Here is an 18,972-nt window from a genome sequence, read left to right as displayed (position 1 = left end):
ATTTATTCACCAACGATATCAATCAGTTTGTCTTGAGTTTGGCGAGATGAAACTCGTCAAGCTGGAAAGAAGAACAAGAGAAAAGCTGTCAAGTTGAATGTGAGTGATTTAGTGGTTTGCCGTTTGCCCCTAGAGTGGTCAAGATGTTACATAGTCCGTGGAGACAAAGCACGTGCTTCCACTTTTTTCTGCTTCGAAAAATCGAAAAGAGTCGGTTTTGCTTCCCAACTTGGGACAGGATTTTCCTGACAATGCCCACTCCCAATTTTTCTTATCGATGCCGAGGGTTTGTCAAACGCAAGTGTCATGGAAACTGCGGTAACGGGCGCTTTTCATGCATCAAATATTTGCACCTGTTTGCTGAAGAAAGGAGGATAGGATAAAGATATTCTGCAGGACAACATTTCAAGTGGTGAGATCAAAATGGAGTGAGTCACGCAAGCCCTGGAGAATCAGAACAACGAGTGGTGCGCGCCGTTTGTTTCACATGCCGTGCAAGCAGCAACTTGGCGAATTCTTGGACAACCGCCGGCATCTGCCTCCGGACGCCGCCAGAAGTCTATTTGCTGCGTTCGGGCCAATCACATTCAGGACACCGTGGTCGAAATGCTGGCCTAAACCGGTCAGAAATCTACCATTCAGCTTGCATCGTTCGTGCATCTATTCGCCCCTACTTTGGAATATCGCCCTTTTGGGTCATTCAGCCTCGTCTGCATCAGAGTCGACAAGGCAATACCGTATACCGAGACCCTCATCCTGTGGCACAGTCCTATCTTCGACGAGCACTTTGCCTAGTAGAAAGTTTCTTGACCTCTGCTCGCACGGTGCGGGAGGTTGTACTCTCATCATGCATGGACCACAGCAAGGTTGCATCAAGCGACTTCACCTGGCCAGACCAGACTTGTGCGGGGAGTTCCTGATAAATAATAATACACGACCGGGGAAGTTACTGCTCTCATGAAATGGTCACCTGGGGTTCTACTTACCGATCAGCTGCACCTCGCACTGACCACTGTGATATCGTCCTGTATGTGGGGTATATTGTATCTTCAGCCATGAGTACGGCAGGTGGTATGGGACCATTCGGGATTCACCTAGAGACCTGAGGTACAAGACACGAATAGAAGCTCGAGTCAATCCCACGTTGAGGGCCTAGGAACAGCACAAGTGTCGAAGAATCTACATCTACCTTAGACAACCCTTGCCTCCTCTCTAGGATGGTACCTCTTATGAATGTACTTACAAGTGACTTTATCCGATATGTCTCGCACACTTGAATCAAGCGAGCGACTTGCACAACCTCAGCCACATTCAAAGATCAATCCTACAGTCATTTGCTTGCGCCCTAAAGCCATCCGCCTACCCGGGTTACCTACACGGCCATGCACGCAACCAAACCCCCGGCTTGAAAGACACTCGCATGAGGCTGGTTTGCTGTTCAATGCAATCACAACCACCACAAACATCACAGGAAATCAGCTACTGCACGACCCGTCAACAAGTCGCGCCGTTCCAAAGCAGCAGGCCAGACGACCCACACTCGATATGGCTCCGTCACTACCACCGAAATTCTTCATTCCGCCTCAGAGATGGTTCAAGGAAGAAGACGACGATGAATGGTACCCGGAACATCCAGCTGGGCTTGGGTTTATTTCAGTGAGACCTGTTCGCAGGTCGTTGTGAGTTCAAGACATGGCCTACTGTATCATTCTCAGACCAGATTTGTAAAGCCTGAAGACCTCAGGCCTTGACATTCTCAAGTGCTCGAGTGCTAAGCTACCTTACTTTTACAAATCATCTCCTTCAGTTCATCTCTGGTATACGCTGTAGACACCGATCGTTATACCGTGCATGGCGCTCAAGTAATGCTGTAACTCGGGCCCTCACCACCCTGAGGAGTTTGCCAGTTGATGTCTTGGCCGGGGTCTTTGATATCACATGTCTTGCAGTGTATGCAGCTGCAGTTGGTGGTTAGCATCAAGCTTGATTGTGAAAATGAAGACCAGAACTTACTTCTGAGCATTGATCTGGAAGCGCACACCAATATCCTTGGTCTCATCTTCCACGTACTCGTAAACACCAGCAGGACAGAATCGATTCTCCACGCCCTTGAACTTGGGCCACTCTTTCTGCGCGTGGGCGTCCCAATCCTTGACTTGTAGATGAACGGGCTGGTCCTCCTCGTGGTTGGTGTTTGTGCGTGACACACTCGTCAAGATGTCGAAGGTGATCTCACCATCGGGCTTGGGGTACTCGATCTTGGGCATCTCATCGGCAGGCCTGGTGTTTGCCCAATCGGGCTTCTTGTGCGCCAGCGTCCAGGGCATCTTGCCGCGGAAGACGTATGCTTCAAGACCAGAATACATGATGCCTCCATAAATGCCTAGGGGGTTGTGGAAGGACGGTCGCATGTTTCGCACAGCTTTGAGTTCGGGCCAGATCCAGCTCGCTCGCAGGGAGTCCTCATAGTCGTACAAAAACACGGTACTATCTGTTTTGCCGCTAGTCAGAGCCCCATATGCGGCTTCGGCGGCCAACATGCCAGACTTCATTGAGGTATGTGTGCCTTTGATTTTGGGCACGTTGAGGAAGCCGGCAGTATCGCCGATCAGCGCACCACCTGGGAAGGCACATTTCGGTATTGATTGATAGCCGCCTTCATTGAGAGCTCGTGCCCCGTAGGCAATGCATTTGCCGCCCTCCAAAACCGATTTGTAGAATGGATGCAGCTTCATGCGCTGAAACTCGCCGTATGGTGAAACCCAAGGATTGGAGTAGTCGAGTCCGACAACGAGACCCAAACTTACGAGGTTGTCGCCGAAATGGTACATCCAGCCGCCACCGTAGGTGTCTTTGGTCAGAGGATAGCCCATGGTGTGCGAGATTTCGCCCTTCTTGAACTTTTCGGGCTGGATTTCCCATACTTCCTTCACACCGAGTCCGTATGTCTGCGGCTGGCAGTCTCTCCTTAGGTCGTACTTCTTGGACACTTTCTTGGTCAGACTGCCGTGGCAGCCCTCTGCGAGAAGTGTCACCCGTGCGTGGAACTCCATGCCTCGCTCGAAGTTTGCTTTGGCTTTTCCGTCTCGGCCTACACCCTGGTCGTTTGTGGCAATGCCCTTGACCGCTCCCTCGTGGTTGAACAATACTTCGGCCGCAGAAAAGCCGGGGTATATCTCGACGCCCACCTCTTCAGCCCTTTCGCCCATCCACTTGACGAACTGACTCAGACTTATGATGTAGTTGCCCTTGTTGTGCATTTGTGGCGGCGCAGGTATGGGTATGGCGCCCGACTTTGTGAGGAATCGCATCTTGTCACCCCCTGCTGGTGTAGCGCCCGTGAATCTGTTCTCGTTGTCCTCGGCCAGCCAGTCTGGAATCAACTCATCGATCGCTCTCGGTTCGAGGACATTTCCAGACAGCATATGTGCGCCAACTTCTCCCGCCTTTTCTAGAACCACGACTCTGAACTCTTCATTTCCAGCTTCATTGGCCAGCTGCTTTAGGCGAATGGCTGCGCTCAGTCCTGCAGGACCAGCACCAACAATACACACATCCACCTCATCGGACTCTCGTTCGACTGACGCAGGGTCAAAGCTTTCTTCCTCAACGTCCGCGTACCTGCGGTGTAAGCTGGCAGATATTGAACGTCTCTGACCAGCAATAAAGACTGGTCTCGTGGGCCGTGTCGCAGCTCGTCGTTGTGCGGGGAAAGTCTTGATCAAGGATATTGATGGCCTAGTGGAGTAACGACATTGTTGTGCTGGTGTCGCAAGCCTCAGAAGAGGCCTCGTTACATGTTTAGAAGCCATTAGGATGTCTGAGGAGGAGTTTGCGAGAGGCACAAAGGGTGAAGCAATTCCAGCATGTAAATGTATTCAACGTCACGAAATAGATCGGAGGGCCAGACCTCGGTTGCTATACGCCGAAATAATCATGGACCTCCCGCAGCGAGAAACATCCGCCAATAATAGGCATCAATTAATAACCAAAGCTCAAAGATCCCGACGGACCAAATGATCGAAATGCCACAGCCTTGTAAATTCACGGGATTCAGTTCCCTTCCACCTACGGATCCGACGGTCACTCTCATCTCAGCCTTGCCATCTCCAAATTTGCCTAAATACCTGGTATCCAACTATCTGCACCTCCACGTGAGGCCGAGTCCGCTTACAGTCATAGGCAGTTCTATGACATGTACACTTCTACACTGCCGCAGCACGTAAAAACTACAAAAATGATTCTCCAAGGACATAGTTTACAGGTCACAGCCGCAAACCCCCACCCTTCACCCACGCCCCATCTTTGAGAAATGACAACTTACACACGTGTCGGCGCCGTCACCGGTGCAAACAAAGGTGTAGGACTTGCCATTGTCCGCCAACTCGCGTTGCAATACCCGAAGTCATCCTACAACAATGGGCCCTTACTCATATACCTAACAGCACGAAATGAGGAAAGAGGGAAGGCAGCATTGGACTCAATCAAGCAAGACCCACAGTTGAAGAGTGCGAAAGCGTTGCGCAGCCATGGCGGCCTCGCTGATATCAAGTATCTTCCATTGGACATCGACAGTCAGCAGAGTATCAAGGATTTCGCCACAGCTGTGAAGGAAGAAAATCCTGATGGAATTGACTTCCTGATCAATAATGCTGGAATTGCCATGGATGGCTTTGACAAGAACGTGGTGAAAAAGACGCTGCATTGTAACTATTTTGGTACACTTGAGGCTACCCGACTTCTCTTGCCGCATATCAGGGATGGGGGGAGACTCGTCAATGTTGCAAGTATGGCGGGTCATCTCGATTCAAGATACTCCAGCAACATCAGATCTCGCTTCCTCAATGCGAAGAAACCCGAAGAGATAACTCAACTGATGGAAGAATTCGTATCCGCCGTTTCCAATGGCACCCATGACAAGGAATGGCCTAGCGTCGCCTACTCTGTGTCCAAAGCAGGTGTCATCGGGGTGACGAGAGCCATTGCTCGGGTCAATGCTCAGGCAGGAAGTCAGACCCTGATCAACTCGTGCTGTCCTGGCTGGGTGAAGACAGACATGACAAAAGGTCGAGGATACAAGACACCAGACGAGGGAGCTCAGACGCCCGTGCTACTAGCATTCGGAGACATCAAAGGCTCCAACGGCGAATTCTGGCAGCATGAGAAGATCATTAAATGGGAGAAATAGGCTCATTCACTCTGTCATAAGGCGGCACAATGGACATGCCTATGATGGTTATACATCCTTCGTGGGACTTTACGTTTTCCAGAAAGGTCTCACTCACGATACGTCAGGACACGGCCGCGAAATACTGCACTGTGTTGTGTGGTCTAGAAGTCTTTTCTCTCTTGGGTGGGCACAGGCCCATGTATGCGTGTTTCGTCCGGGTTGATCCGCTCTCCACTGATGGAATTTGCGGAGGAAATGCTTGCCAGCGTCAGCCGCCTGCAGCTGGACAGCCTTACCTCCGGTTGACTCTCAACCATGTAGTGCAAATGCATCAACAAATTCCGTGTCTCCACCACTCTGCTGTCGGAGTCTGGTTGAGAATTACCCAAACGGATCATTGACCCTCATACCTGGACGAAGGCGGTCAACCCCCAGACAATGACTGGCACGCCTTGGCCATTGGAGACGTCAAGGAGAGGCAGGTATATAAAGGTAGGACCTTCCCCGAGCATGCACAACGTCGAACCCAAGCAAGGAGCGATCATAAACCAAATACTCAGATCTAGACCTACTTTGAAAATGACTACCCGCTATGCTCAAGCTCACCTCCCAACTTCCCTCGCAGGTCCTGGTGACTCCCGCCCAACAGCTCTGCAGATCGTCCAAGACAACAACTTGGAGAATGCACTCAGCGACAAGGTCATGCTCGTGACTGGCACCTCTTCGGGAATCGGTATTGAAACTGTTCGTGCCCTGAAGGCTACCGGCGCAAAGATCTATGCGACAGCCCGTGACTTGGAGAAGGGTCGCAAAGCTCTTGCGAATGTCTTGGAGCCTGGAAAAGTCGAGCTTCTGCGGCTTGATACAGCCTCCTTCGCCAGCGTACGGGACTGTGCAAAGGAGTTTCTGGCCAGAGAGTCTCAACTCAACGTCATGGTCAACAATGCTGGGATAATGGCACTTCCAGAACGCACGCTGACCCAAGATGGTCACGAAGCTCAATTCCAGACCAACCATCTTGGACATTTTCTTCTCTTCCAGCTGCTGAAGCCGACACTGCTAGCTTCGGCAACACCGGCCTTTGCGTCGCGCGTCGTCAACGTCTCAAGCATCGGCCACAGGACTTCGAGCATACGCTTTGACGATTTGGACTTCTCCGAAGCAGGGTCATATACCCCTTTCGGCGGCTATGGCCAGTCCAAGACTGCCAACATCTACATGGCCAACGAAATCGAACGACGATACGGGCCATTGGGTTTGCACGCGTGGTCCCTGCACCCTGGCGGCATTGATACGGGCTTGCAGCTGCACGTCGATTTCAGTGCGATCAAAGCGATGCCCGAAGTACAGCGAGGCATGCACTCAGTCGAGCAGGGAGCCGCCACGACCGTCCTGAGCGCAATTGACAAGGAGCTGGAGGGTAAGGGGGGGAAATACCTTGAGAACACCGCAGTCGCGGGCCCTGTGCAGGACGCGGGGTTCGCCAGTCTTGGATATGCAGAATGGGCTTATGATGAGGATGCTGCAAAGAAATTGTGGACTGTCAGCAACCAGATTGTTGGTGTGACTGGGGATGAGTGAGGAGATAGAAATGATTTTTATCTGTCATGTGCCTTGTTGAACTCATCAATCACGTCTTTGGTAGTTTTAATGATCTCCAAACAACCCGGAGAATCAGAGTGACAGCATATCGACACGGGGTAGTCCTTGACCGGCAATTGAACAGTACTTCCGTCAGTTGCTGTCACTGACTGCGAGTTGAGTTGCTGATAGACATGTTTTCTGACATCTTCTGGGTCCCAAGGTTTCTTTTTGCGGTCGACGACCAACATGCCATCGTTGCTGTACTTCACGTCCCCATACATCTCGGCCCAGAAGGTGATTCCCAGATCATTTGCTGCCTTCTCCATGTTCGTTCCGGCCAGGCCGAATACTGGGACACCTTTGGGAATGCCTTGCATCACTGCTTTCGCAACTTCATAGTCTCTGCACATCATTCCGTACAGAATGCCGTGCGGTTTGACGTGATGTAACGGCGCGCCCTCCTTGTCCAGGAAGCCCTTCAAGGCACCAACTTGGTAAACGGTTATGGCGGTCAATTCTTCGGGCGACATCTTGATTTCACGTCGACCGAATCCTTGGTGTTGTTAGAACGAGGCTGCATGGCTCAGCAGATTACCGTGCGGCTCACCTTGGATGTCGGGAAGGCCTGGATGGGCTCCAATCTTGACGTTATGTTTCATGCAATTTCGAACCGTTTCTTGCATGATCAGCGGGTCCCCAGCATGGAAACCACATGCAACATTGGCATGGTCAATCAAGGGCAGGATATCTAGGTCTGGACCGCAGACATAGTTCCCGTACTGATATCTGTCAGATACAGTGCATGATTAGAACGAGACCACTTACAGCTTCCCCCATATCTACATTGAGCAGCGCCTTGTGCTTGATTGGTGGTGGCGCCATCGTGGTATCGGGTTCCGACGTTCCAAGTCGAAAGGTGAATGGTTCGGATGGTGGCTGATATCGTCCACAAGCACTTGCTCAACTCTTATTATCTGGTCTGAGATACTCTGCTTAACCATAAGAAGAACTTCGACACGGGACGACAAACACATTAAAAGACGTCACTTATAAAGGCGGAGAAGCACGATGCCGGAAAGATAAGAACCCGATTCCATACTCCCCCACTCAGATACGCGGATAACACCGATAGAGGCAGTTAGATCGTCATCTCCGCATCGCGGGTGGTGAGTAGATAACATGACGACCTTCCAGGAATTAGTCCGATAGCTTCAGGCCGTGGATGACGCTCATATCAGCTTCACAAAATGGAGAAGCTGAAGACATTACTGGTTGCTAATCGCGGCGAGATCGCTGTCCGTATATGTAAGACTGCTCGCAAGCTCGGTATTCGAACAATATCAATATACACTGGAGCCGATGCCGCGTCCGCTCATGTCGCTGCCGCCGATGAAGCTGTTTTGCTCTCAGGACCCGACAGCAAGGGTTACATCGACGGAGAGCAGATCGTCGAGATTGCAAAGTCCAAAGGAGCAAATGCGGTGATTCCCGGCTATGGATTCTTGTCAGAGAACACCGACTTCGCGCGTCAAGTCATGGATGCAGGGATGGTCTTCGTGGGACCAGGTCCGAAGTGCATTGAGGATTTTGGAATCAAGCATACAGCCCGCGCCCTAGCTGCAGAGGCCAACGTCCCAATTGTCCCAGGAACTCAAGGCTTGATGAGTTCGGAAGAGCAAGCTGTCGAAGAAGCAACGAAATTGGGCTTCCCTGTAAGTTACCTCTCCAGACGTGACCTCGCCGCTCATCAGTATAGGTCATGCTCAAAGCCACGGCCGGCGGCGGTGGTATGGGTCTACTCACGTGCAATAATGAGAACGAAGTCCGACAGTCCTTCAAAACTGTACAGTCTCGTGGTGAAACGCTCTTCAAGAATGCAGGCGTCTTCATCGAGAGATACTACCCGTCTTCGCATCATATTGAGGTACAGGTTTTCGGCAATGGCATGGGGCAAGCCATACATTTTGGGGAGCGTGAATGCTCAATTCAACGAAGACATCAGAAGGTGATTGAAGAATGTCCAAGTCCGTTTGTCGTCAAACATCCCGAGCTTCGTGAGAAACTCGGTTCCGCTGCTGTTCGTCTCGCAGAGTCGATCAACTATGGATCGGCAGGGACCATCGAATATCTCGTGGACGACAAGTCTGGCGATTTCTTCTTCCTTGAGATGAACACCCGTTTACAGGTGGAACATGGTATCACGGAGCTGTGCTACGGTGTCGACCTCGTTGAGTTGATGCTCAAGCAAGCGGATGCAGAGCTATGTGGCAAAGGAGGTCTCTCAGGCGAATACCTCAAAGGCCTCCAACCACAAAAGCCTTCTGGTGCTGCCATTGAAGTGCGGTTGTATGCTGAGAACCCTGCCAAAGACTATGCACCATCACCTGGAACTTTGCAGCACGTATCGTGGAAAGAGGTACCAGGCTCAAGGATCGATGGTTGGGTACATACCGGCACCAAGGTGACATCCTTTTACGATCCGCTACTTGCGAAAGTCATGGTCCATGCTGCGGACAGGGACGAAGCAATTGACAAGATGACGGAACTGCTTCAGGGATCCAAGGTCTTAGGTCCGCCAACAAACATCGGATTCCTGGCCGAGATCCTGCAAGACAACACGTTCCGATCCGGTAACACGATCACCAAGTTCCTCGACTCTTTCGTATATCAGCCACACGCGATCGATGTCATTCAGGGCGGAGCGTACACCCTGGTGGAAGACTGGCCAGGTCGACCCACGATCGGCAAAGGCTTCTCGCATTCAGGGCCTATGGACCCCTTGGCTTTCCGTATTGCTAACGCTCTTGTTGGAAATCCCACAGGCAAGGAGGGTATCGAGATCACTCTGAGCGGGCCTGATCTCCGTTTCCTCGGTGGTGCAATTGTTGCGCTCTGCGGAGCACCCATGGAAGCCAAGCTTGATGGCAAGCAGATCCCAATGTGGACGAGACTAACAATCAAAGCTGGGCAGCGTTTGACGGTGGGCAAGACCACAGGAGGAGGCTGCAGATCATATCTCGCCATCTACGGTGGTCTCCCAAGCATAGCAACTTGGTTTGGATCGAAGTCAACAGCTCCCATGACAGCAGTCGGCGGGTATCAAGGAAGACAACTTGCAGCTGGCGATCTCTTGGCTATCACAAGCGATGTGCCGGAGGTACATGGTGAACTATCGCTACCAAAGCACCTGATCCCAACCTATCCTGAGGAATGGGATCTTTTCTCCATGCCTGGCCCTTATGATGTGGGATACCTCACCGATGAATTCATCGAGGACTTCTACAATAGCACCTATACTATCTCCCACAACGCATCTCGAGGAGGTATTCGACTTGTTGGACCGAAGCCGAAATGGGCGCGTGCAAGTGGTGGTGAAGGCGGTTCTCATCCGTCAAATCTCATCGAGTATGGCTATCCGCTCGGCACGTTGAATTGGACCGGTGATGACCCCTGCTTGTTCCCTATTGATGCTCCTGATTTTGGAGGATTTGTCTCTGCGACCACCATTGTCAAAGCCGAATATTGGAGACTGGGACAGATGAAGGCTGGTAACAAGTTGCGATTCAGGCGGGTATCGTATCAAGACGCCGTTGCCAAGCGAAACGAAGTCGAGGAGTTTCTGACCTCGATACACAACGCCTGCAATGGTAAAGGTAGTTTCGAGGATGTCTTCCCTCTGAAATATGAGGGTCTTCCTCCCTCTGCTACGTCCAATGGTTGGGAGAGCGCAGTCATTCACAAGATCGAGGAAAAAGGAAACCAGCCACTGGCAACGTACCGGCAGGGTGGTGATGACTTCATTTTGGTTGACTATGGCTATGGGGCCTTCGATCTCAACTATCGATGTCGTGCAGTCGCCCTTTATCGAAAACTCAAGGAGTCTACCGGTGCTATATCTTTCTCCAACGGAGCGATGTTGACAGGAACACCGGCCGGAAACTCGTTCCTGCTGTATTTTGACTCGCTCAAAGTCAGCCGCCAAAAGATGATGGATCTCCTGTTGAAGCTCGAGAAAGAACTTGGTGATCTGAGTGAAGCCAAATTTCCCAGCCGGAAGTACAAGCTTCCCATTACGTACAAGAGCAAAAGACAGACGGAGAGCTTGCAGAGGTATATGGAGACGCAACGACCTTATGCAGCGTACCTGCCTGATCCTGCGGAGTTCGTGGCCAAGAACAATGCCTTTACACAGCAACAGGTTGGTTCCCCCTTGCAGGTCTGTGGCATTCCTAACATGATTCCAGCTCCGCGACATATTGACTCAATCATCATTGATGGTGGTAGCCGTTGGCTTCTTCATCGCGCTACCAGTCGCGTTGCCGATCGATCCACGTCAACGCATGCAATGCCCCAAGATGAATCCATCCAGAATCCACACTCCGGAAGGTTGTGTCGGGTGGGGCGGTTCCTGCATGGCAGTATACAACGTTGAATCTCCTGGAGGCTACATGAACCTCGGACTTTCTATTCCAGGTGCCGACATCCTGGGCTTCAAGAAAGGGTACAGTCCTGAGAGACCATGGCTGTTCGAGGATTTCGACCAAATCACCTTCTATGAGGTGTCCGAGGAGGACTATGAGAGCATGCTGGCTACCTTCAAAAGCGGCCGCTATGAATACCAGTACGAAGATACTGTGTTCGACATGAAAGAGCACAACCAGCTCCTGCGCGATACGAAGGAGGAAGTCGAGCAGATCCGAGCCAGGCAGCACGAAGCACAGGCGGAAATGGACAAAGTGGAGAAAGAACTGCTTGAGAAGTGGACCAAGGAGAAGGAAGCTAACAAGATCAGCGTCGATACGATTGAAGATCTCCTACATGGTAAGTTCAAATTCTCCGGCACAAATACCGCGCTGACCTCTCTCCAGATCCGGATATCATTACGATAGAGGCTCCTCTGAATGCCAATGTCTGGAAAGTCGAGGTCAACGAGGGTGACACCATCAAGGAAGAGCAAATTGTCTCGATCCTGGAGGCCATGAAACTCGAAATCCCGGTAAAGGCGGAGGAAAGTATGGCTGGAGCCAAGGTCGAGAAGATGCTTGTCAAGCCGAATGATGTCGTGCAGGCTGGGCAACCATTGATGCTTCTGCGAAGATCAAAATAGGTGACTTGTGGTTGTGGCAATAGTATAATGCACATCTGATGAGCTTCTGCCTCAGTAAGAGGAACTCGTCCATTGATGTTGTAGTCCTCCCAATGACAACGGTACGATACGCGGCTTGACATCTCAAGTCAATCGGAGAGCCAGCCTGAAGCGACTTACATTGTCAGATCTCCTTCTGGTCGCTGCACGGGGGTGCTTAGGCCTCAAAGTGTGTGAAACAAGAAGTGAATAAGCTCGACCAGAACCTCTAGCTTATTGATCGTGGAAGACAATTCTGGAATCCATACGCTGTCACCGAAGGACTACTCCTCAGAGAGGTCAAATTATCTTTGACGCCAACTTCCGCCCAACAGCGCGGTGCGGGATCAAAGATCCTCCACGAACAATCTGCCAGGATGGACGCCCGGATCCCTGCGTTTCTCACATACGGAAGCGAATGTCAACGCGCACACAGCATACAAGAGAAGAAAAGATTCAGCCAACAAGGAGAAGCTTTTGGACACTCCAGGACCAAGAACAACTGACGCCACGACCCATGATGAAAGGACTGTGGATCAACCACAGCTCTTCCAGTATGACATTGGATGTCAAACCCCCCCACTCGGAGCTTCCAACGCCTCTCCAAACTTGGGTTTGTAATATACCAAACACCAGCAATTTTTGCCAACACTTGGGGTCATAAGACTCACAGATCTACTCTTATCCGTGTTGTAAGTATTTCTCTTCATGAAATATCAACATTCATTAACGTTTCTCAGGGTGTAGAGGTAATTCAACACTTTCAAAACCCTTCTACAAAATCTGACTTTGGTAGGTAACATTTATCGCTCTCATCTCTCATGGTTGAAAGTTCCGATAAGCCCGGGGTTCGATTCCGTAAGTTGCTTCAGACTCACCTGTGAAAACAATCATTCTAACAAATACCTCAGCCGACACGGAAGGATTCATGACATTCTTTTTTTGCGGTTTGGTACTTTTTCGGTATATAGAGTAGAAAGTGGATGGACAGTATTAGAGCCCGTGTCAGTAGTGGGCAAGATGTAGTTTCAGAAGATTGATTTGGTGCATTTTGTTGATATATGCAATCTCCACACTGACCGCACACACTACCTGGTATAAAGTGCATCAATGTACCCATTGAGGCGCTGAGAATTGAGTTACATCTGTGAACGACCTGACCTGTATACCTAGGTACCAAAGAACTGCTCACGAAATCCTTTTTCCGACTCTTAGGGCCGCCCCAGTGGTCAAAAGACCCAAATGGGTTTTTGAGTGTACAGCCTTGCCAACGTCTTTGTCGATTAAAAATAGCATCTTGGTGAATGATTGGAATATCTTGACCTGCTGGTCGCCTATGTTCGAAGTCCTCCAAACTGCATTCCGAGCACATGCCACAACCATGTCGATACCGATCCGTTTGACCTGATTAATGTTTCTCAAGGCTATGACCAAGATATCCCGATTGATAGAAGTCTGTGATGTTGGCGACACGTGATGGGGAGCATTCTCCCACCGGGAAATTAACAAGGGGGCAACCGCTAAGGCTTGAATTGGTGTCCCCCAACTAAGGTTCAAGGGTCACGCGTCACGTTCCGCCGCCAAAGACTCACTCCGGCTGGCCCGTTTCACAACTGCGCGTGCCCGTTCATGCTGTGTTGCCAAACCACGATAGGATAATTCCAGAAGAACCCCTTACACGTTGTTAACATCGAACCCGAATATCGAGTCCGAGGCGACATTGTTCCTCGACGCTGTCTGCTTCATACCATTTCAATGCTGTCGCCAATCGACCGATAAACATCGCGCTTGAGACCGCAATCTACTCTGTTTACATCCCGCGCAGTCGGGTCAACACCACCGAAACTGATGATTTCCTCCTGGCCTGATTGAAAACACTCATTAAGAAGAAACATGGCGTTCGTCATAACATACCTGTACACCACGATCGCACGCTGACCATGTTTCCAGTACCGCCGCCATGAACAGCGGAGGAGGGGGCAACAACATCAAAGGTGCGCGCTTCGCCCATAACCATCCCACACATACTAACATCGTTTGCAGTTGTTGCCCGTTTCAGGCCTCAGAATAAAGTCGAAGTAGCGAATGGAGGTCAACCAATTGTCCAGTTCTCCGGCGAGGACACCTGCCAGCTTCAGTCCGCCGAAACCAATGCACCCTTCACCTTCGACCGAGTCTTTGACATGTCTTCTCAACAAGCCGATATCTTCGATTTCTCTATACGATCGACCGTCGAAGATGTTATGAATGGTTACAATGGCACGGTCTTTGCCTACGGCCAGACCGGCGCAGGAAAGTCTTATACAATGATGGGTGATATGGACGATTCAGATAAGAAAGGTATAATACCACGAATCACTGAACAAATTTTCGACGCCATCCTGGTTCATGGTTCGGCGCAGATCGAGTATACTGTGGGCATTTCGTACCTGGAAATTTACATGGAGCGGATACGAGATCTGTTGAATCCGGTCATGGACAATCTGCCCATCAATGAAGGTCCCAAGGGTCCGTACGTCAAGGGCCTACGAGAAATATACGTCAATACCGTGGAGGAAGTGTACACCGCCATGCACCTGGGTCAGCGATCAAGAGTGACAGCATCAACCAACATGAATTTAGAATCGTCGCGATCCCATTCCATATTCTTGGTCACGATAAACCAAAAAGACGTCAATACTGGTTCGCAGAAGAGTGGTCTGCTCTATCTTGTGGATTTGGCAGGCTCTGAAAAGGTGGGCAAGACCGGCGCAACTGGTCAGACTCTTGAAGAGGCGAAAAAGATCAACAAGAGTTTGAGTGCTCTTGGAATGGTCATCAACGCTTTGACTGATGGCAAATCTTCCCACGTTCCCTACCGAGACTCCAAATTGACCAGGATATTGCAAGAAAGTTTGGGTGGTAATTCAAGGACCACTTTGATCATCAATTGTTCACCCAGCAGTTACAATGATGCAGAAACGGTCGGCACGTTACGCTTTGGTATGAGAGCAAAGACAATCAGGAACAAAGCCAAGATCAATGCTGTACTGAGCCCTGCTGAGTTGAAACGGCTCCTCAAGACTGCTCAGAATCAAGCGATGTCATTCGAAAAGTACATTGCGTCGGTGGATTCCGAACTGTCCTTGTGGAGGAAAGGCGAGACGGTACCGAAAGACAAATGGGTTGCACCTTTAGGTGGTTCAAATTCCAGATCAGAGCTGAGGACAAGACCCGACACGCCGTCTCGTGCCGCCTCGGATCTTTTGAGATCAGAGACACCAAGTAGACCTGATTCACGAATGGGTGATAGATCGAGCACGCCTAGTATCATCCTTGAAAAGGACGAGCGAGAAGAGTTTCTACGGCGAGAAAATGAATTACAAGATCAACTTACGGAGAAGGAGACTCAGGCAGCTAACGCTGAGCGAAGTCTTCAAGAGCTACGAGAAGAACTGAAATCCTACAGGGAAGGCACTTTGCGGACCACCAAGGACAATGAAACCATGGCTGAGAAACTCAACAAGACAGAACTGGAGCTGCAGAAACTATCTTATCAAAGCAAAGAGGATTCCATCACAATGGAGAGCTTGAAAGACGCAAACACTGAACTGGAAACCGAGCTAGTGTCCGTCAAACAACAACTCTTGGAGCTTAAGATGAGTGCCAAAGAGACTACAGCTGCACTTGACGAAAAAGAAAGCAAGAAGAAGGAGAAGATGGCCAAAATGATGGCCGGCTTTGACTTGGGGGACAACGCATTCTCTGAAAATGAGAGTCGCATGCGGGATATGCTTGATCAAGTCGAGTCACTACATGCTGCGAGCCTGAATGGTGGGAAAGTCTCCGCAGACGTGCTGGAAGACTTGAGATCCAAGTTAATGGCATCACGGGATTTGGTACGGCAAGCCGAGACTTCCTTGAACGAGCGTACAGAGAACGAGTATGAGGAGCGGACAATTTCTCTGGAGGAGAAGCTGAGTGCGGTGCAACAAAAATACGAAGATCTATTAACGCGCAATCTGAGCCCGGAAGACGTGGAAGACGTCAAGAGCAGGCTTGAACAACTGTACGCCGATCGCAAAGAGACGCAAACAGAGCTGGCGCATGATCTTAGAGACCAACTCACTCACAAGTCTGAAGAGATTGAGAGGCTCCAAAAGTCTATCAGTGATTTGCAGTCTCGTGGGGGTGGACAACTACCGAATGGCGTCGCCAGCAAAGGACTCCAACAACAAATTGCCGAATTCGATCAGATGAAGAAGAACTTGATGCGAGACCTACAGAATCGATGCGAGCGAGTTGTGGAGCTTGAGATCTCACTTGATGAGACACGAGAACAATATAACAACGTGCTTCGGTCAAGCAACAACCGCCAACAGCAAAAGAAGATGGCATTTTTGGAGCGCAATCTCGAACAGCTTACTGTCGTGCAGAGGCAGCTTGTGGACCAAAACACGAGCCTTAAGAAGGAAGTTGCTATCGCAGAAAGAAAGCTCATTGCTCGGAATGAACGAATTCTGAGTTTGGAGAGTCTGCTCAGCGATAGCCAGGACAAATTGACAGCTGCGAACCACAGGTATGTTAACATAGCCGTACATCTTTCCACTCATGATACTAACATAGTCTTTAGGTTCGAACAACAACTCGCTGCAGTCAAAGAGCGTCTGGAGGCCGCCAAGGTGTCATCCAAGAATATGGCCATGGCCGGACCTGGCGGACCTGGTGGTTTCAACAGTCTCATGAACGCCGGAGCCAGGATAGCAAAGCCACTGCGTGGAGGAGGCGGTGCTCAAGGAAATCTCGACGGCGCCAACGGTGCACCTGCGTTGCCTATCATCTCCAGCTTGACGGGTTCAGACAGTGGCAACAAACGAAGCAGTTGGTTCTTCAACACGGGTCGGTAAGGAGGAGTACATATAATGTGATTCCGAGGGCAAAGATACTACGCTGCATCTGTTTATACCATCATGACTGCAATCTGGCTTGGTCGTTGAAGCATTCTGGATGGCGTCGGCGTGGATGTCTAACAGCGCCGGCTGTTTGACGTTGAACCTGAATTTATGCATCACGAGAGATGTCTTGAGTCATGCTTGGGGCTCTACTTACTGGACCAAAGACACAAAGAGAGACATTATTGCCAGGGAAGCTCTCTTTGACCTAGACTTCTAGAGTATCTGCTGCAGTGCTAACGCACGGACAATATGACACTGCTTGCCACTGCTGCCCCTTTTCGTGGGCAGCCTTGTTCGACTTCACCGATTATGCTTCTGATGCAGATATTGTGGGAACTGGTAGTCATGTCGAAGTTGAGGCCTTTCAGATATTTGATTCGATTGCCCACGAGATCCTCCAGTCCCTACCACTACCTGTACAGACACGACCGTCCACCACTATGCCTGTGGCGCAATGGCGAATAACTTATCAAATACGCTGGTCGGATCGTACCGGGCCTTGAGCGCTTGCAGACGAGGGTAATTCTCTCCGAAGATATCTCGGGATTTCTCGTCATATTCTGCGAGGCCAGTGTTAGCATATTCGGTTGGACATCAACGGGATGCCGACTTACGATCGTAGTTCCCGTACAACAGGACTGCACCTTTATCGCCTCTCACGCCAACACCGCCGTCGACCCCCTTTCCAGTGGGTTTCCCGTGCGCCTCAAGCTCCTTCTTAAACATCTCATTGACATCTCTCGCCCACTGGCGGCAGGACTTGTCGTTCTCTTGCTTCGTCCACATAGGCAGAACCAAGCCATTAAGATGCCAACCACGATTGGCAAAGCTGCCTGTTTCACGGGCCACCACTTGCGCTGGATCGTACATCTCAAATAAGATGACGCTGTTGCTTGTGTCGTCGTTGCCATCCGTGAACTTGACATATTCTGCAAGTACATCCTTGACGAACTCCGGCCGCATGGGCACTGTGAACGCTGCGCCTTTCATGCTCGCGCGCAGGCCGATCGGTGGGGCTAATATCGTGTTGACTGTTGGATAGGGTACCACAGCCGTGGTATCGAGAACCGGTCCAAGGTCATACAGCGGCTTGAATACCTGTTTGGCTTCTTGTTCGGTGCCAAAGTATATGATGGAAACCAAGAGCATGACTTGGCCACCCGCCGGAGGAGGCCGGGCGATTGCAATACCACCGGTGCCACGGCCAGCGACTTTGGTCTTTCCCGCGCTGTCGGCCGTGTACAAGTCGTTAGTCGCGGCAACGACCTTGTCGACCAGCTCTGGCATGGGCGGGAATATGAGCAAGCCGGCAAATGCATCACCCTGGTCGAACGCCCGGAGCACGAACTCAGTCACAACGCCGAAGTTCTGACCCGCACCCTGCAGCGCCCACAGGAGCTCCGGATCATCTTGGGAGCTGGCTTTGACGATCTCGCCAGTCGCTAGAACCACCGTGGCCTCGACGAGACAGTCAATCGACAGGCCATGTTGCCCGCTGAGCCAGCCGTACCCGCCGCCCAGGAGTAATCCGCCGACGCCGGTGTCGGCAACAGTGCCACCAACGGTTGCGAGACCGTGCTTCGTGCCCGCCTGGTCGACATCACCCCAAGTGCAACCGCCCTGGACGCGAAACAGATTGTTGGCAATGTCGACCTCGACGCCACGCATCTTGGCATTCAAATCGATCAGGAGCCCGCCATTCGTGCTGCTCACACCCGCGGTCGAGTGTCCGCCACCCTTGACCGCGACGTCGATGTTCTGCTCCGAAGCATATTTGAGCGCGATGGATACTTGCTCAGCCGTGCTGGGTGTCAGGACGGCACCGGCGGGTTTCTCGGCTGCTCGCGACCACCGCTTTATTGACGCGGGGTACGCCTCGTGGTGTGGGGTGAGAAGGGTGCCGCCTGTGGTGGACAAGAGTGATTGAAGGGCGTTGATGTCTTCAGGGTTGATGCCTCGCTTTTGCGAGGCTGATAAGGAGCCCATATTCTGTCTTGTGCTGATTTCCAGGGGTAGAGAAATATCACTGAGCTTGCTGCTCGGGCAGTCGATATATACCTCGGGTCTTGGTGTAAGACGAAGATCCGGCCTTAGGCCAGCACATGGTGGGGCTACTTAGTCAGGCTGAGGCTCGCCTTAGACTGTTCACGGCTGTTGTA

General features: G+C 51.1%; 7 protein-coding genes across 7 annotated transcripts; 4 read left to right on the top strand and 3 right to left on the bottom strand.

Annotated features, from left to right (window-relative positions):
- Positions 1-1,770: 1,770 nt before the first annotated feature.
- EDD37DRAFT_101003 (electron-transferring-flavoprotein dehydrogenase) lies at positions 1,771-3,915 on the bottom strand. Its single transcript, XM_062809098.1, has 2 exons — positions 2,014-3,915; positions 1,771-1,958 (listed from the first exon to the last, which is right to left on the bottom strand). The coding sequence occupies exons 1-2, from the start codon at positions 3,810-3,812 to the stop codon at positions 1,859-1,861; spliced, it is 1,899 nt and encodes a 632-aa protein (XP_062676234.1). The 5' UTR covers positions 3,813-3,915; the 3' UTR covers positions 1,771-1,858.
- A 193-nt stretch (positions 3,916-4,108) lies between these two features.
- Positions 4,109-5,464, top strand: EDD37DRAFT_100994 (carbonyl reductase). The gene is made up of 2 exons (XM_062809097.1): positions 4,109-4,130; positions 4,187-5,464. The coding sequence occupies exon 2, from the start codon at positions 4,313-4,315 to the stop codon at positions 5,186-5,188; it is 876 nt and encodes a 291-aa protein (XP_062676233.1). The 5' UTR covers positions 4,109-4,130; positions 4,187-4,312; the 3' UTR covers positions 5,189-5,464.
- Positions 5,465-5,749: 285 nt separating this feature from the next.
- EDD37DRAFT_646062 (uncharacterized protein) lies at positions 5,750-6,751 on the top strand (the record flags this gene model as incomplete). Its single annotated transcript, XM_062817694.1, has 1 exon — positions 5,750-6,751. The coding sequence occupies one exon, from the start codon at positions 5,750-5,752 to the stop codon at positions 6,749-6,751; it is 1,002 nt and encodes a 333-aa protein (XP_062676232.1).
- Positions 6,752-6,844: 93 nt separating this feature from the next.
- EDD37DRAFT_690868 (lactam utilization protein lamb) lies at positions 6,845-7,789 on the bottom strand (the record flags this gene model as incomplete). Its single annotated transcript, XM_062820009.1, has 4 exons — positions 7,580-7,789; positions 7,362-7,533; positions 6,900-7,307; positions 6,845-6,876 (listed from the first exon to the last, which is right to left on the bottom strand). The coding sequence occupies exons 1-4, from the start codon at positions 7,634-7,636 to the stop codon at positions 6,845-6,847; spliced, it is 669 nt and encodes a 222-aa protein (XP_062676231.1). The 5' UTR covers positions 7,637-7,789.
- Positions 7,790-8,001: 212 nt separating this feature from the next.
- EDD37DRAFT_605196 (urea carboxylase) lies at positions 8,002-11,861 on the top strand (the record flags this gene model as incomplete). The annotated part of the gene is made up of 4 exons (XM_062814802.1): positions 8,002-8,466; positions 8,511-10,970; positions 10,999-11,575; positions 11,623-11,861. The coding sequence occupies 4 exons, from the start codon at positions 8,002-8,004 to the stop codon at positions 11,859-11,861; spliced, it is 3,741 nt and encodes a 1,246-aa protein (XP_062676230.1).
- Positions 11,862-13,545: 1,684 nt separating this feature from the next.
- On the top strand, positions 13,546-16,914 carry EDD37DRAFT_100982 (kinesin family member 5). Its single transcript, XM_062809096.1, has 3 exons — positions 13,546-13,873; positions 13,923-16,437; positions 16,492-16,914. The coding sequence occupies exons 1-3, from the start codon at positions 13,840-13,842 to the stop codon at positions 16,763-16,765; spliced, it is 2,823 nt and encodes a 940-aa protein (XP_062676229.1). The 5' UTR covers positions 13,546-13,839; the 3' UTR covers positions 16,766-16,914.
- A 94-nt stretch (positions 16,915-17,008) lies between these two features.
- Positions 17,009-18,969, bottom strand: EDD37DRAFT_100932 (FAD binding domain-containing protein). Its single transcript, XM_062809095.1, has 2 exons — positions 17,428-18,969; positions 17,009-17,373 (listed from the first exon to the last, which is right to left on the bottom strand). The coding sequence occupies exons 1-2, from the start codon at positions 18,797-18,799 to the stop codon at positions 17,252-17,254; spliced, it is 1,494 nt and encodes a 497-aa protein (XP_062676228.1). The 5' UTR covers positions 18,800-18,969; the 3' UTR covers positions 17,009-17,251.
- Between the last annotated feature and the right edge of the window lie 3 nt (positions 18,970-18,972).

The sequence above is a fragment of the Exophiala viscosa genome (genome assembly GCF_022695815.1).
Source record: "Exophiala viscosa unplaced genomic scaffold EDD37scaffold_1, whole genome shotgun sequence".
Lineage (NCBI taxonomy): Eukaryota > Fungi > Ascomycota > Eurotiomycetes > Chaetothyriales > Herpotrichiellaceae > Exophiala > Exophiala viscosa.
Note: the sequence above shows the minus strand (reverse complement) of the source record. Positions and strands in the feature narration are given on the sequence as shown.

Excerpts from the sequence above, each read along its gene's own strand:
- EDD37DRAFT_100982 (XM_062809096.1), top strand. The coding sequence starts at position 13,840 with ATGAACAGCGGAGGAGGGGGCAACAACATCAAAG. Across the intron at positions 13,874-13,922 it reads AGGGGGCAACAACATCAAAG|TTGTTGCCCGTTTCAGGCCT; the intron begins GTGCGCGCTTCG and ends CATCGTTTGCAG. Across the intron at positions 16,438-16,491 it reads TTGACAGCTGCGAACCACAG|GTTCGAACAACAACTCGCTG; the intron begins GTATGTTAACAT and ends CATAGTCTTTAG.
- EDD37DRAFT_100994 (XM_062809097.1), top strand. The coding sequence starts at position 4,313 with ATGACAACTTACACACGTGTCGGCGCCGTCACCGGTGCAAACAAAGGT.
- EDD37DRAFT_100932 (XM_062809095.1), bottom strand. The coding sequence starts at position 18,799 with ATGGGCTCCTTATCAGCCTCGCAAAAGCGAGGCATCAACCCTGAAGAC. Across the intron at positions 17,374-17,427 it reads GTTGTACGGGAACTACGATC|AATATGACGAGAAATCCCGA; the intron begins GTAAGTCGGCAT and ends CTGGCCTCGCAG.
- EDD37DRAFT_101003 (XM_062809098.1), bottom strand. The coding sequence starts at position 3,812 with ATGGCTTCTAAACATGTAACGAGGCCTCTTCTGAGGCTTGCGACACCA. Across the intron at positions 1,959-2,013 it reads TTCCAGATCAATGCTCAGAA|CTGCATACACTGCAAGACAT; the intron begins GTAAGTTCTGGT and ends CACCAACTGCAG.